Below are 16,258 nucleotides of genomic sequence, written 5' to 3'. Positions count from 1 at the left end.
GGAATATTTTATAATGTTAAAAAATAAGATAAAATAAAAAGAAGAAGAAGAAGAAGATAGCGAGCCCTCAATTACACTTAGCCTAAACAAACACTTTTCATGTTCATTCAGATTCGTATCATATACCATATCATTTTTTATTTAAAAGTGTATATATATATATATAAGCTATAAAAGAATATTAAATATTTTATAAATAAATAAAAAAAGCCATCTTTAAAATTTTAAAAAATGTTTTTGAAAAACCACCTCGGACATAGAAAATAGTGCGCACTCATGAATTCTTCAGAAAAAAATTTTAAAAAGAAAAAAAGCAGTTAGAACTTGGAAAACGAAAAAAAAAAAAAAGAAAAAAAAGAAAAGATGGATGGTCCATGTTCTGGGTCGTCTTCCTCTTTGCCCAAAAACAGTGAGCTTTCTACGGAGCAATTGAGGTTTCTGGACCAACATTTCAAAGCCCCAGAGGATCTTTTTCACGGTGCTTCTCATCATCTCCTCACAACACTCCTCAGAGACTGCTCTAATTTGGAAACTCACATCCTTCACCTCCACACATCTCTCGCCAGACGCACCGTTTCATGGATTTCTCGCTCTTTTGCAGCCAAAAATTCCCTCCACAATCTCAACCTCGACCTTCAGAATCTCAGCCTCCTCACCACCCAACGTTTGTATTCTGTGAATTCTGTATTTGGGTTTTTGATAAATTTATCCTCTTCTTTTTTTCTTTTTCTTTTTTGCTGTTCCTTTTTTGAATTTTTCATTTGGGATTACAGATGGGATTGGTTCGAAGAAATTCCGTAGAGTTTTGGGTGTTGAGCTGCCTCAGCTTGCTAAGGAAGTGCTACGAATTGAGGCTATTCGGAGCTATGTTGGTATGTTTTTGAAGATCCACTGTTTTTCTAGAATTCCATTTGTGGGATTAAAAGTCTGATTTTTTCTAGTTCTTGGTTCGATTTGTTTGGTTAATGTGATTAATTTTATAGGTATTTGATCAACTTCCCATGTAGTATATCTGTAACTATCACCATCTTGGGATTGAATTCTTGCTGGGTTTGAGGATTCACTTGCATTTGTTGAAGTCTTGAAGTTTTTGATGGAATTTTTTATACACTTAATCGTAGTTACCATCATTAATGCATTGAAAACAAAGGATTTTAAGTAGAGTATAACTTGGTATTTCTCTATTTCTACTGAAAGCATTTTCCCTTATATACTGCTCAGCACATTGAACCAATCCTTTTGATGGCAGTTAAGGAAAGTTTTTTAATCCCCATTTTGCACCCATTTGAAAATATTCTATTTCCAGTCACCGATTCTAATTTTAAACTACTTAACTGAAGAGCCCGTGGGCAATGTTATTCCTGCATGTAAAAGCTCTTTTTGCTTTCTTCAAAGTACTTTTTGTATTAACCAACTCCCAATCCCAGATTATCATAATCCTGAATAACCTCTAAAACTAATTACATCCTGCATGTGTGTGTGTGTGTGTGTGTATGAGAGAGTGAGTGAGAGAGTGAGAGAGAGAGAGAGAGAGAGTTGTCTATATACCTTCCAATGTTAGTTCTTCCAGCCAGAATTTACCTTTCTTTCTACAACACTAGTATAGCATTTTTTGTATGCTTGATATCTTATGCGGTGTAATTGTTTAAATTTATTATTTTCTTCAAGTTGTTTTGTGCCACAAATTTGTTTTAGGGGTATACTTTCATAGAATCTAATAGTAGATGTTTTACCAATACCATCTTCATTTTTCACTCTAATTTCTTTGGACTACCAAGTAATGCGCTAAATACCCTCTTAATATTTCAGAGACTACTCTACAATTAGAAGCTTTGGTTGGAGATCTAGAAGATGCTGTTTTCTGTTTTATGAATTGCCACACTGGGAACATGTTCTCAGCAAAGCTTTCAAATTCCTCAATGTCTACTGTAATGCTTTTGTCCTATCTTTTATGTAATATTTGAATGCATGTTGGAATGATAAATTAATTAACAGTCAAAGTATTGAACAAAAATGATGTGTGTGCATGAAATGCAGGATTTTGGAACCAAACATGAATTGTTGCTTCAAGCTATAAAGGCAATGAATGATATTGAAGACGTATTGGTTGATCTTATGAGACTCCAACCTCGGTGGTGTCATCTTTTAAGATCTGTAGAAGTTAGAGTAGACAAAACTTTAACGATTCTTCGGCCGCAAGTCTCTGCAGATCACCGAGCTCTTCTCTTTTCTCTTGGATGGCCACCAAAACTTTCAACTTCAAAAGTAGAAAGTGGACAAGTTTCGGATATACCAAATCCATTATCTTTAATGCAAGGTGAAAAGAGAAAAAGTTATTCACTTAGTTTTATAGCTCTTTGTGCTTTACAGCATGTGCAGACACGGAGGGAACTACGACAGCTTAATCTTTTGGGACAAAAGAAGTGCAAAATTCAGCTTTGGGCCATAGATGAACTGGTTTCTCCTATTGCTTCGAGGATGGATTACCACTTTTCTAAATGGGTTGATCGTCCTGAATTTATTTTTGCTCTTACATACAAAATTACAAGAGATTTTATTGCAGGAATAGATGATGTATTACAACCCCTGATAGATAGAGCAAGATTGGTTAGTTATAGTGCTAAAGAAGCTTGGGTTTCTGCGATGGTCCAAGTGCTTTCTGGTTTTTTGGCATCACGAATTTTACGTACTCTGGCTGAAAAGTACAATGACAAACAGATGAAATCTGAAGTTATGCCATCATGGCTTCATGTGATAGACCTAATTCTTACCTTTGATAAGCAGATGCACTCTCTTGTAAGTTTGGAAACAGGTCACTTTTTGACAGATTCTGAAAGAACAGAAGGTCTTTCGAGAGGCATTTCAGTGTTAACAATTTTTTGCGATAGGTCCGATTGGCTTAAGATTTGGGCAAAGATAGAGCTCAAAAATGCCTGGAAGAAACTCAAAACAGAGCTAAAAGATGAAAGAGCTTGGACAGTGGACGACAAATATCATACAGGAGTGGACTTGGTTTCAGAATCTGAACATTATTTTCTCTCTACTAGAGAAGACCATAGAGCTCCAACCATTGCAGAATTTTCCCTCAAGATTGCCTGGGAAATGATTGAGCGATCTCAAAATATTCCAGCCATTTTACCGCGTCAACAATTTATTAGATCAACTGCAGTCAAATTCTTGTGGTACTTTTTTAAAGTATTGCTTCTGCAGTGCAAAGGAATTGAATTTTCTGTGCACGATCCTGATGATACAGACTTGAGTAGAGTGTGTGTGTTAATTAATGCTGCCAGATATATAAAATCAAGACTTCAATTGTGGAGTGATGATGTGAACTTTTTGGAGATGAAAGTTGCTGAAGAAGATTGCAGCAGCCGTAGGAAAGAAGGTAGTATTGATGATAGTTGCTTTTTCGGGGAAGAAATAAGAAGTTTGTCGGAGATAGAAACTAATTGGTTAATGGAGATAATTGCCGTTCTTCTTCGTGAATTCGAAACTCTTTCATGTGAATATTTACAGAAAGAGAGACATCTAGAGCAGGAGCAGGAACAAATATCAGCAGCCATGGACCTTTCCATTTCTGTAGATTTTGTTGAAGCATTGGATGCTTTAAGAGGTCATCTCCATGCCTTGAGAAAGGTTCTCAATCAACATGACTTCTTGGATTTGTGGAGAAGTGTTGCAGAAGGGCTTGACCATTACATTTCTTGCAGTGCTACCATTAAAGGCATTCCACCTGATTACAAGTGGACTAATCAAATTGAAACAGATATGCAGGCATTGTTCTATGTTTTTCAGCCTTTCTGTGTTAGGCCTGAAGCATTTTTCCCTTGTATTAGACAGAATCTGAAGTTGTTAAAAATGAACAAGGAAAAAGGTAAAGCATTTGAATTTCGAAAGTGAAAGTTTAATAAGACAGTCATTATATTTTTCCTTTTTTCCTTTTTGCTTTTCATATTCTAGCTTAAATCCGAAAATATATATTTATCACTAATATAAATATATTAATACAAATTAAATAGGTTGACATGAACATGAGCTATGGGATTTTTAACAGGTTTTGATCATAAAACAAACTAGTTTCTTAAAGTTGGTAAGTTCTAATCACAAAATACTGTTTTCCTTTTTTCTTTTTTTTTTTTAATTTTTTTTTTATTTTATGGGCGGATAATAAATTTGTTTCTTTTCAGAAATTATACCTATTAATAAGAGTGTCTCCTCCTTTATATGAAAATTAATATTCTTTTTCATTTTTATGATTAAAAAATTTTATTCAAGTAACACTTACTTCTTCAATTCTCATATTACCGTATCATGTGATTATAATTCTACTCAACAATATTTTAATTAATTATTTTATTTTTCATTTTAACTAATAAATGTCAAGAATTATATAATATATTATTAATTACATATATTAAAATAGTAATTTCACATTCTTTTATTTTTCTTTTGTTTTTTTGGCATTCACATTATTTTATTATTTAAAACATAATTATTCTTTCTTTTCTATTTTTCTCCGATAAAAATGAACTCTTTTTAAAAAAAAATTTCAACTTCAGTAATATAATTAATGGGACATTTTAACTTTTTATTCTTTTTTTGAAATAATGAGACATTTTAATTTGTGTTTTTAATTCCAATCTTTAATTTTATATTTTCTTTTTTAAAATTCCACGGCCTTTTACTTCGACTAAAATCATTTCCCGCCCTTTTGTTCCCCATCTTCTCCAGCAAGTTACTCGGAACCGGGTGTAACCCGAACATATTGACCCGAACCGATTAGATCACACAAAAACTCGTACTTGGATCGTTTTTTTCCGTCACATTTTCCCGAGAAAATGCCCGACAAACGACGGACTCCGGTGATCCTGCGGAGGATTTTCCGGGACAGAGCGCGTACATTAGCCAACACTATCATCTCTTTACTTACTCTTCCGTCTCCGTCGGCGGTCACCGATTGCAGTCACTGCGAGGGTCGGCGCTGCCTCTTCTGCGGTGGAGCTGAGGAGGCCATCAATTTCCTTCTCAGACGGAGCGATCCTTCCGGCTACCGCAAGCTCCTAAACCGTTGCTTCGTCGTCATCTCGGAAACTGCGCCTCCTAACCCTCACTTCCAACCGTACAACAATTGGTCTCAGCATCAGGTCCGTCTAAAAATCCGTACAATATACGTATGCATAAAATGTACGCATAGACGTATTTATTTATGTATGTATATATGTATGGAAGTATCATCTCTTGCATAATTTGTGTATATTTGCTGTTCTCAGATAGTGGCAACAACAATTGAATTGATAAAGTGTGAGAAACCTGTATCTACGAATGTAATAAGCAGTGGCTACAACAGGGTTAGTGTTTATTATATCAGTGTGTTTGTTTGTGTGTGCGTGTGCTTGCTCAGTTACAGAACAAAAATTTTGTTCCAATTATATGTCTGACAGCTTAACCAGTCAAGCCAAATTGTGGAGCTTTTAACTTCTTCAGCATGGTGTCTATTATTGGAAAGGGTATGTTATATGGCTTTGTTGTCCTTGTACCATATCACAATTGTACTTTTTTAAGTAATTACAGAAGATATAATTATATATTTATTATAGTTTTAAGTGAATCGAGAATGTGTTTGATAGGTTGGGGACGAAATTATGGTTTATTTGCTAAAGCATGCATCAATATTTTTGCCACTTCCTCGTAAGAAACACCGTCAGGTGACTGGTCCTCCGATCGATAAACTATGTTTTGACATGTTGAAGCGTAGAACAGAATCTAAAAATCAACATTCTCAGCTCATTCCATGCGGTAATAAAAAAGCTTTGTATTGTACTATGTTTTGAAGTACTTGAGAAATATGGCTGTAACACCCTTTTTTTTTTTTTTTTTTTTTTTGCTTTCCACTTAAATTTTGAAGAAGTATCTAATCCAGTTTTACAATTTACTACATTGGGTTTGTTTTGAAATGTGGAAAGAGTTTCTTCCTTCTTTAATCGATCCTCGCCTGATTTTTAAACTAAATTTAAAGGAATGCTTGTAGCTCAAGTTCTATAATGTTGAATTATTCACAGATGATTTAGAAAATCGTATAGACGTATTCATTCAGCGCAATAAGCCAACTACTGCCTCAAATACTTAAAAGAACTAGAAAATTTGAAATCAAAGTCGTCCTCTCAAGTCTACTATATTAGTTTCGGTCAATCTTTTTTTTAACTCATATTGAGTCGTCCTCTCTGGTCTACTATATTAGTTTCAGTCAATCTTTTTTGTAACTCATATTGCATCTTTCTGGAGCATATTGATATCTTGTTGGCTGCCTCAACTCCTGCCTTTTTCCTGACCTGTACCTAGCTTTTTTTTTTCTTCATTGCCGGTTTTCAACGTATACTTTCATAAAGTCGGCAAGTCATTTTGTTTTTTATAACCTCTGCTTCTTCTCCTCGATTTTTACTGTACTATTTTTTCATTTAATGTTGTTTTGTGGTTTTTCTGTTTTATTTCATTTTATAAATTTCTCATTTTTAATATGCTGTATTAATGTTAATTGTATTAATGGATGTTTATGTTAGGATCCCAAAAAAAGAGGAAAAGAGATGATAATGGTAATCCAGACTTGGTGACAGAACAATTAAGTAGTTCTTTAACTGATGGTGAAACTTTGAGTTCTATCACATGTGTTGGCTGTTGTGAAGGTAGGAGTTGTTTGACATCATGCAGCAGGCTTCACGGGGACAAGAACTGCGAAATGAGTTTATCTGAAGCAGATATGCAGAAACACAAAAATGGTATAGTAAACACTGTAGGTAATTTGGACAAGAAACTAAAACAGTGTTCAAATCAGACTACTGAAAAGCTTGGAAAGCGTTCAAGACCATTTAGTTGGCATCGACGTAGAAAGTGCAGACAATTAAATTTTCAAGAAATCACCGATCAGGTCCCTTGCACAAGAATTCTCACCCATAAGGATAGTTTTCCTGAGAGGTCTGAGTGGAAAGCCAATCAGAATGATTCCCACGAAAAGGTGGCTCCTTGTTCACTTATGTTACCAGTTCGTTCTTTTGTCAAATGTTTGCAACTCCTGCTATATTTAAGCACTAATTAATGACTAAAATAGTAACATGTTTATAAGCCATAATTTTGCAAGCTTGATGTCTGTATGCTTTTCCTGTTATTTGTTTTGTTACTCAAGCAGAACACACCACAGTGCTGTTGTTTGGTGATGCAAATTCCTAGAAAGGTCAACAAAGGGGCTGCAATAGACAGAAATTCCTTGTTCTATAACTTGGAATTTTCTTCATCAGCCTTTCCAAGAGAGCGTATTCTTTTATTCTTCACAGTAGCAGCTATTGATGTGTTTTGATGTGTTAATTTGTGTTTGTTATCTCTGTTTCAGCAACATTTAACCTTTTCATTCTTTGGTTGTTCATTTCCTTAATGATGTTTTCAATGCTGCAATTTTTATTTCTTGCCTTTCTCCCTTCACAACTCACTCCGTCCCTCTCCATGGGAATCCATGGGAAGAACAGAGTTTTTGTAGATGTAAAGTAGGGTACTGTTATGAGCTTCTGCTGCATCCATGTGTGGCTTATAAAATTTTGCGTTGCCTTAATGAACTTCAGATGTACTTAATTCTTTAAAGCCAAATTCTAGTGGTTCAAAGTTTCTTATTGGGAGTATCTTTGGCTTACCTGATGTAAATATAAGTCCTCAGTCAAAGCCATGGTCTCACAATAGCAGTGTTTCTCCTTGTGGTTCTGCATGCCTGTAAGTAGCAATATTTATTTCTGACATATTAGTCATTTTAATTTGTTAGTGTGTTTTTCGGGAAGCAGAGAATTGGCTTGGGAAAAGTAAAGATATTGAATTCTTTTCTTTAACTTCTTAATTGCTTGTTTCCAGGTATCAATCACTGCATAAATTGCTTAAGATTCTCATTCGCAGGGTTCGGAATTGCTGTCATTTAAGATTATTGGATAAGCATTGTGCTGTTCCATCAGTGGATCAGCATGCTATTGAAAGTTCAAGCTGTCTTTTCAAGGTTAGTAGTGTATTTGGGGGGCTACTGTATTTGTTAAATGCATGCTCTTACAACACTGAGGCATAGGACATCCTCTCTTTTCTTTACACTAGTGCTTTGTCTGCAAACTTGTATAATATCCAAAAGTCGAGATTTTTAGCAAGAATAATTGTATCTGCAAATTATTACATTTCTTGAGGTATGTCCTATCTTATAGAATTCACTTTTCTTTCTTCGTAAAAAGAGGGTAATTTAAATACGACTTTCAATTTCAGGGAAGTGAGTTTGAGTATAAGTTTCCAAAGAAATCTGAGGATTGTTTCACTAAATGTTGTGAGGAATCTCTTCAACCCACTGATGCTCAGGCTGAGGCATTAAAATCTTATTGCTCAAAAAGTCAGGTGGTGTCATTTATATGGGCTGTTTGTAGAAGCATAGTTCCTTCAGATTTACTTGGAACTCCTTCTAATTCAAGGGTATTGAGGAGAAATATTTCCAAGTTTATTCAGCTTCGGAGATTTGAAACTTTTTCCTTAAAGCAGTGTATGCATAAATTGAAAACATCAAGATTCCCTATTCTATCAAGTAAAGGTTCTTTATGGTGCTTGAATAATCAGGTTCTAGAACATATGGAAGTGCAAAGTTTAGACACACATAGTAGATCTTCCAGATTGAATGATACCACCCATATCATGAAGCAAAAACTTCTGGAGGGTTGGATTTATTGGTTCTTCTCATATCTAGTCAAACCATTATTGCAATCTAACTTCTATATCACCGATAGTCAGGATGGGAAACAAGATGTCTATTACTATAAGAAGTCAGTTTGGAACAAGGTGATAGATAGAACCATCACTTGCTTGAAAGATGAGAGCTATTGTTACTTGGACAATGCAGCTGCTAGAAACATTATGAGCAATAGATCATTTGGTTTTTCAAAGCTTAGGCTTTTCCCAAAAGAAAATGGAGTAAGGTTGATAGCAAATCTAAAAGTACCATCAAAAATCCCAAAAAAGGATTTCTATTTCAAAGATCAATCTGGTGGAAAGCAAAGAGGAGCCCAGCTGAGTTCGAAAATGGTTGAATTTGATTATTTCAAGTCTGTGAATTCTGTTCTTCGTGATACACATGCTGTCCTGAAAGGCATACAGGTGGAAGAGCATGGGAAGTTAGGATCCTCAGTTTTTGATTACAATGATGTCTATAGAAAGTTATGCCCATTTTTAATTGGTCTGAGGAATGGGTCATCTACGATGCCTGGTGTATTCATAGTTGTTTCTGATGTATTAAAAGCCTTTGATACTATTGATCAGGATAAGCTGCTTAGTGTAATGAAAGACGTCATAAGCAAGGATGAATACATTTTGAAACAGTCTTATCAAGTTCTCAGCACAAAGAAATCTTTCTGGATTCGAGAGAACCTTGTCTTAATGGATCATAATATCAGTTCAAAGTTTACATATTCTGTCCCATTCCAGTCATCACATAGCATCCTTGTTGATCAGGTACATTATATGTATATTCGTAGCATGTCTATTTTTAGTTTCATTTCCATCATTTAAGTTACCAATTGCCGATTTCATTCTGTCAGGTATCAATTTGTTAATATGTCAACCTTGTGTCTATATTATCTAATATTCCATGACTTTTCTGATCTTTTGCAAAATTGTAAGAAGATGGTTAGTAGTTCTGGTAATCATACCTTAGTATAAAGACCAAACCCATTTTTACACAACAAATAGGTGATTCACACATAAGGAGAGATGGAGAGTGTTTGCCACTGTATTTGTTAGCCAAATGTGGCAGTACTAAAAAGTCCCCTGTTTTGTGGAATCTCTTTGTACTTCAACAACAACATCAGAAAGTCACCCTTGGTTAATGTAACCTTATATTAGCAATACATCTGCCTTAAGGAAATAGCGGAAGCAGATCTGATTGGGACAGCTTTAACTCATGGTCAAGAAATCCTACAGATATTGGACTGGACCCATCTGGTGAGCTATGCAATGAAATCAATGGCTAGCCCTATACCGTTTTGTGGTTACCATACGGACACCATTTTTGGAGGATCTTATGCCTATTGAAACTGTAGAATAGTAGACCAACCTAGTGGAAAAAGAAGTCTACCCAAATCCATGAGTCTGGTGGCTTTTCCTGAGCATATTACTTTCACCGCTTGAGGTGAGTAAGGTCAGGAAACCTTGAGGAAGGCTTTTCCTTCAGCTTTTTAAAGAAATTGCTTCTGTTTTTGTTGTGTCTGATATTTTAAAACAAATGTAATGAGCTGGACTTGTATTCAAGACTCTGTTTGAACTGTTTTCTTTTTTCAGGAATCTCAACTTTATCTGATATTCTCTATTCTATTGTTCAGGAGTGCAATAAGTCATTGAAGAAGGAAGCGCTCTTTTCAACTCTGAAGGAACATGTGAAGCGTAATGTACTGCAATTGGATAGCAAATTCTATTTGCAAATTTTAGGTATATCACAAGGAAGTGTGCTGTCATCTCTGCTTTGCTCATTCTACTATGGACATCTGGAGAAGAATTTGATCTTTCCATTTCTTCCAAAAACAATTGAACCTGGCTTACAAGATTTATCAAGAAATAACAATCAAGATACTTTTGTGGTACAGAATCGCAAGGAAATAATTACCTCGTCCTCTTGTATGCTCCTTAGATTTATTGATGACTATCTTTTCATATCAACCTCAAAGAGGATGGCTGAAAACTTCTACTTGAGGTTGCAAAGAGGATTTCAAGCTTATAACTGCTTTATGAATGAAGACAAGTTTTCTACGAATTTTAATATTGGATGGTTACCGACAATGCCATCCAAAAGGGTGTATGCTGGTGCAGATGGAATCTCATTTCTTCAATGGAGTGGCTTGCTTATTAACTGTCGCAGCTTAGAAGTTCAGGCAGACTACACAAGGTTAAATTTCATTTATAATTATTACATTCTATTATAGTTCAAGAAGTTGATGTTATATTATACAGCTATTTTTTGGAAGTTAAAAATTTTATGAATTATTTAGTGTTTTATACACCGAGTAACTTATCTTTTTTGATTTATCAGGTATTTGAATAACCATTTAAAGTCAACTCTTACAGTCTCCTGGCAAGACAGACCGGGTTGTAAGTTAAAGGCAAAGTTGTGTCATTATCTGAGACCTAAATGCCATCCGATTTTCTTTGATTCCAATATCAATTCAGAAGGTGTTGTCAGACTAAATATCTATCAGTCTTTTTTGCTGTGTGCAATGAAGTTCCATTGTTATTTCTGTGAACTATCATACATGTGCAAAATCCACACTAGTTCCTACTTGAATTTCATTGAAAACTCCTTGAGGTGAGCAAATAGTTTCTTGTTTCAGGCTCCTTATAACAAAACCTTTTCATCAAAAATTGTAGCAATAATATGCAGTCTTCTTGCATGGTTATATTAATTCATGATTATGCCCATGATATGTATAATTGAAGGTCCATTTTTATTTGAATTTCATGAAATTATATGCTAATCATTTTACTCTTTTTGTTAATTTGATTCTAGTTATATGGAAATGCTGATAAAGAAAAGGATGCGTTCTGTTCCTCTTGGTTCTAACATTCAGCCGATTCTCCATTTGGAAGATGGAGAAGTTGAATGGCTTGGATTACATGCTTATATCCAGGTACTGAAAAAAAAACAGTCAAGACATAAAGAGTTGCTGCCTTTATTGAAGTCCAAGTTGTTGGCACATGAGATATCTGGGTGTGTATCCTCTCAGCTAAAGTATGCAGTTGACAGATCACACTCTTCTGCTATCTGGAAAATCAAGTATTAGAAGAAAGTTTTACAGGTTGCTAGGCCGAATTCTTTGATCATTTATCCATAGAGTTGTATAGTATGGTTGGTTTGAGTTTGAAAGATTAGAAATAAAAAATTTATTTGCTTTGCACTTGAAAATGATTTTTATGTGTTATACAACTAGTTTGTATTACTGTTATGGAATAAGCTTGAACATGGTACCTGTGAAAGGCTGATATTCAGGCCGAGTAATCGTTTCTTAAGAACCACCGAGTTTACTTTTGCTTCCATTAATATTTTGTTTTCTTTTTTTTTTTTTAATTTATCTTTACTAAATTTCCAGTACCGTGAGGCTTTTTATCCTTCATTGTTTACTTAATTTCTAGTACTGTGAGGCTTTTTATCTTTCATTCGTTTAATTTTAGTATTACTTTTCGCAAATGTAGGCTCATTTTCTTTTATTTGGCTCTTGGAAATATTGGGTGGAAATAAAATAAAGCTCGTAAAATTTCCGAGTTTTCATTTTGTTTCTACATCTTCCCTGTTCTACTTATTTGACCGTACGACCCAACAATGTCGCTGTATTAATCCTGGTTAAAACACAAGATCATGCGTATGGTTTTTCTTTTATTTAATTACAATAAAAAAAAGAATTTTCTGTGCTAATGCATTTTGGACGTGGAAAGGTTAAACAGAGAATGACTGTTTTTTATCCCTGAGAGAAGGATTTAATCACAAATAATTGGACAGGAAGCAAAGTTACAGGATGATAGTAACCCCACAGAAAGAGGAAAAATACAACCTTGATACACATCCAATGGCTTTGGGAATCAACACTGCGTGGATAAAGCATCAAAACTTTAACATGACATTCCAAGAAACTTAGAAATATTAATCAGAACAGAATAAAATAAAGCCTATTTCACGACTACAATTCTTAGAAATTCTACTACACAATTATATATCAAAATACATCCGGTTTTTATTTTAGGCAATTTCCTATACATGGTGACCTCTATCTTGGGTCAATCTTTTCTACTCTAACATGATGATCAAAAGTACATTAGGCACTCTCACTCAATTGCTTGTCATTTTACAAGGAAATGATACAATGCCATAAGGCATATTCAGGGATTCTATAACAAAAAGAAAGTAGCACTTTTCAAAAAGAGTGCTGCCTAGTTTAGAAAAGCTGTGAAAATCTCAACAATGCCAATACTCTTCCCGTATTGGACAGCCAGCCAACCTGTAATAGTTAAGTATGCTACAAGAAAACAAGCACGCTTAAAGTGGACGGTATGTAAAGCCTGTCGAAGCAATCTTACAGCACCAAACAGAGAGAATGCAGAAACATTTTCTTGCACTAGCTTAACAAAGATAATGCAGATCAATGATGTTGAAAACCCAGTAATAACTCCAGCCACCATTTCCCATCTCAAATACTTGAACTTTTCCTCACTCAAAAACCAGGAGTGCAAAATCTTTGTAGACCTGACAGTAAAAGAGCCATTGTCAACTATATTTCAAAGCAAGTTATGGATAAAAAACGCACAAACACAAAAGATGATCATGGATACCATGACTATTATATATCAGTGCTACTCAAACCATTTTCAAAAACAACATAGTTTTACTTTCAGACTAAATCCCTAACCATATAAAATGGGTAACTAGACTAGGATACATTTGTTTCCTAATCTGAAACCATTTTCATATGATTCATTCAACTTAAAAACAAACTGGTATTCTACTGATTCGTAAAACTGAAAAATCTACTTAGCATAAAATTCGAAGACTTTTCAAACTCAATTTTGCTCACACCATTAAAACTTTTAGGAAAGCATATTAGAACAACATCAAAGAGGCTGTAAACAAAAGCACCTATAAAATCAATTCAACTCTCTTGGAACAGAATGAGCATCTCAGCTCCACATACCCTCCTCACTCCTTGATTATCCTCCCACCCTTCTTTCAAAACCACAATTCCCAAACCTCACACCGACACATCTTACCTATATCTATCCTCAATTATCTTAAAGATCACTTCCTTTTCACCTTCTAAAGTTGGAAATAGAAACCTTCTTCATATGTGTCTCAAAAACCATCTGCTCCCTAATTCCAATACGCTAAGTGAATTCATGGATACTCCACAAGTAAAGAAAAATAACATACATTTCCAATGAATATGTCCATACAACAACAACAAAGTAATACAAAATTGGTTAGGCAAAACATATTTTAGAAAATTAGTCTACTCACAGGATGAGATATCTCCTAATCATCTCAAATGTGGATGGATCTTCTGCCTGGCAACTGAAAAGGCCATCATGATATAAGCTTACTTTCGCAATTCCTGATGTATACCAGCAATCATAAGTTTCATTCACCTGATAGTAAAAGATAAAATGAAAAAATGTTATAGTTCATAAATATACATGGCATCCAACTTAATTTAACGTTTTTAAAACTTCAATCGTATAGGCACACCATCAGAAAACCAGGCTTTCTAGCCATACCTTAAATTTATCCTTGGTCAACCATGCAGCACCAAAATTGGGTCTGCAATTATGAGGAAGGGCCTCATTTGGAGCCTCTGCCAATGCAAGCCGAGTGTGACCTGAAAACTGATCGTGGTATTCTACCTGGAATTAGGAAAAAGAAAAATAATTATTAAACAAAAAAGAAAATGATAAACATGCATGTATAGAAACATCAGAAAAGCATTTATTAGTAGCTAAAGCTTTTAGTAGGAATTAAGATTACCCATAAATCACCTTCCTATAGAATATAGTCTATTTTAGAAATCCAACTCCACTAAAATAAAGCTCGACAATTGCAGCATTACAGAATGACCCTAATTCACAATTACAACTCTGCTAATACCACAAGGATATAACAAGAGTAGAACCCATGAACTATATTGAAAGTAAAATCATAAAAGTTATTATTATTTTGCATAATTTGTCTAACATCAATCAGACAACTGAGGAAAACAAACATATTCAATTTGAGAACAAGGTACTAAGTAGTATAACCTTAAACACTGAAGCCCAATAGTAATCGTAACGGCATCGAAATTTACTTTTTCCAAAAGGATAAGTCACTTGCTTGGCTTTGTAGTTAAACAGTCCAAGTTCACAGACCTTAGATGACCTAAGATCCACACCTGTAAGAGGACAAAATTATAAGTTAGTAGCACAAACACTATGCTTCAAATTTCATAATGAGGGAAAAAAAAAAAGTAACAGCAATAAAACTCGAATTGTTCCTGCAAATAAATTTGTAGTAATTATCCTCCGCTGGCTTAACCAGGAAAACTCTTTCACTGGCCAAATCAAAATAGAAATTGAAAACCCAATTCTTCATGCTCAAATAAATTACAGAAAATTGTTAAACACAATAGGAAATTTTTTTAGATGTTTTGACAATTATTTAAGGTAATAAATTACAGTAATTTCCAGACAAAATTGGAAATTTTCCTTTCCATTCCAAAATACTCTCAGCAGCCAAACAGACTCAAAGAGTCAACTCCAATCCAAGAATATGAAAGATGAGGAAAATAAAAAAAAGGTCTAACCGCTGGAGACGATCTTGCACTGAGAGGGCACGGAAATGGGGTTGGAGACGGAAGAATTAGCGACGAAAACTGCGACGAAGCCGACCAAAAACGACAGCGTAAAGAAGCCAAGGATAGGACAAAGCAGAGCCAGAGACCAACGCAATATTGTTAATGCCAAGTTGCTCTTCTCCGTCGTCGTCGTCGTCGTCCTAATCCCTTCGGAAACCTCCTGGGAATCCATTTAAATAAATATTAAAAATAATTATGTAAAATCCCAAAAGGCAGGACTTGGTGGTAAATGGTAATTTTAGTGTAAGATCAAGGGCAAAAGGAAGGCTCTTTCTGCGAACGCTCCGGCCACCGGAACCATTTATCCGGTGATCGGACTGGCAGTGTTCAATGAGCAGAGCACGAGGAAATTGTGGTTTTCACTTAGTTGGCTATTGTTTTTCTTTCCCTCTTATTTCTTTCCTTCGTTTTTTTATTTTTTTATTTTTTTTATTTTTTTTGTTAATAAATCTTTCTACTTAAAGGCACATAACCTCTTAATAATGTTTACTTTAATAATAAAATAATAGAACAAAAAAAGGCAAATTAAAGATTCCCGAGGATCTTGGTGGAAAATATCTTTGGGTAGATTTACTGGAGCCAAGAGCATTTTGTATGTGTATGGTTAAGATAAAATTGTGAATTTTTTTAAGAATTAGTTTCAAAAATCATTTTTTTTTTTTTTGTGTCAATTTAAAAAACCCATTTGTCTTTCTAATATTTTGGTAGTAACAAGAGGACATATAAATATGAATATTATCAGGGCATCATTATTTTTTATTTGTGATAACAAATAATAATAATTTTTCGAGTCTTCGAGAGGATACGAAGACTTTCTGCTCTTTTTTCCTTTCATTCTA

At 34.6% G+C, this 16,258-nt stretch overlaps 3 protein-coding genes across 5 annotated transcripts; 2 read left to right on the top strand and 1 right to left on the bottom strand.

Moving 5' to 3' along the window:
• Window positions 1–277: 277 nt before the first annotated feature.
• LOC107431006 (RINT1-like protein MAG2L) lies at window positions 278–3,932 on the top strand. The gene is made up of 4 exons (XM_016041885.4): window positions 278–664; window positions 774–872; window positions 1,810–1,928; window positions 2,038–3,932. Exons 1-4 carry the CDS (start codon window positions 364–366, stop codon window positions 3,898–3,900), a joined length of 2,382 nt encoding a protein of 793 aa, XP_015897371.4. The 5' UTR covers window positions 278–363; the 3' UTR covers window positions 3,901–3,932.
• Window positions 3,734–12,087, top strand: LOC107430969 (telomerase reverse transcriptase). Of its 3 annotated transcripts, none has more exons than XM_025078953.3 (13): window positions 3,734–3,874; window positions 4,732–5,144; window positions 5,271–5,348; window positions 5,442–5,507; window positions 5,628–5,796; window positions 6,558–7,009; window positions 7,181–7,304; window positions 7,608–7,752; window positions 7,930–8,026; window positions 8,281–9,510; window positions 10,377–10,936; window positions 11,081–11,353; window positions 11,555–12,087. In XM_025078953.3, exons 2-13 carry the CDS (start codon window positions 4,839–4,841, stop codon window positions 11,826–11,828), a joined length of 3,774 nt encoding a protein of 1,257 aa, XP_024934721.3. In that variant the 5' UTR covers window positions 3,734–3,874; window positions 4,732–4,838; the 3' UTR covers window positions 11,829–12,087. The 3 variants fall into 3 exon arrangements, with proteins under 3 accessions (XP_024934721.3, XP_015897329.3, XP_048319994.2); XM_016041843.4 differs by having other exon boundaries at window positions 7,888–8,026; XM_048464037.2 differs by lacking the exon at window positions 3,734–3,874 and adding an exon at window positions 4,036–4,090 and having other exon boundaries at window positions 7,888–8,026.
• A 549-nt stretch (window positions 12,088–12,636) lies between these two features.
• Window positions 12,637–15,915, bottom strand: LOC107430973 (uncharacterized). Its single transcript, XM_016041848.4, has 5 exons — window positions 15,369–15,915; window positions 14,827–14,957; window positions 14,308–14,433; window positions 14,051–14,178; window positions 12,637–13,282 (listed from the first exon to the last, which is right to left on the bottom strand). Exons 1-5 carry the CDS (start codon window positions 15,589–15,591, stop codon window positions 12,970–12,972), a joined length of 921 nt encoding a protein of 306 aa, XP_015897334.3. The 5' UTR covers window positions 15,592–15,915; the 3' UTR covers window positions 12,637–12,969.
• Between the last annotated feature and the right edge of the window lie 343 nt (window positions 15,916–16,258).

The sequence above is a fragment of the Ziziphus jujuba genome, chromosome 6 (assembly GCF_031755915.1).
Source record: "Ziziphus jujuba cultivar Dongzao chromosome 6, ASM3175591v1".
Classification (NCBI taxonomy): domain Eukaryota; kingdom Viridiplantae; phylum Streptophyta; class Magnoliopsida; order Rosales; family Rhamnaceae; genus Ziziphus; species Ziziphus jujuba.
This window is presented reverse-complemented; position numbering and strand designations above follow the sequence as displayed.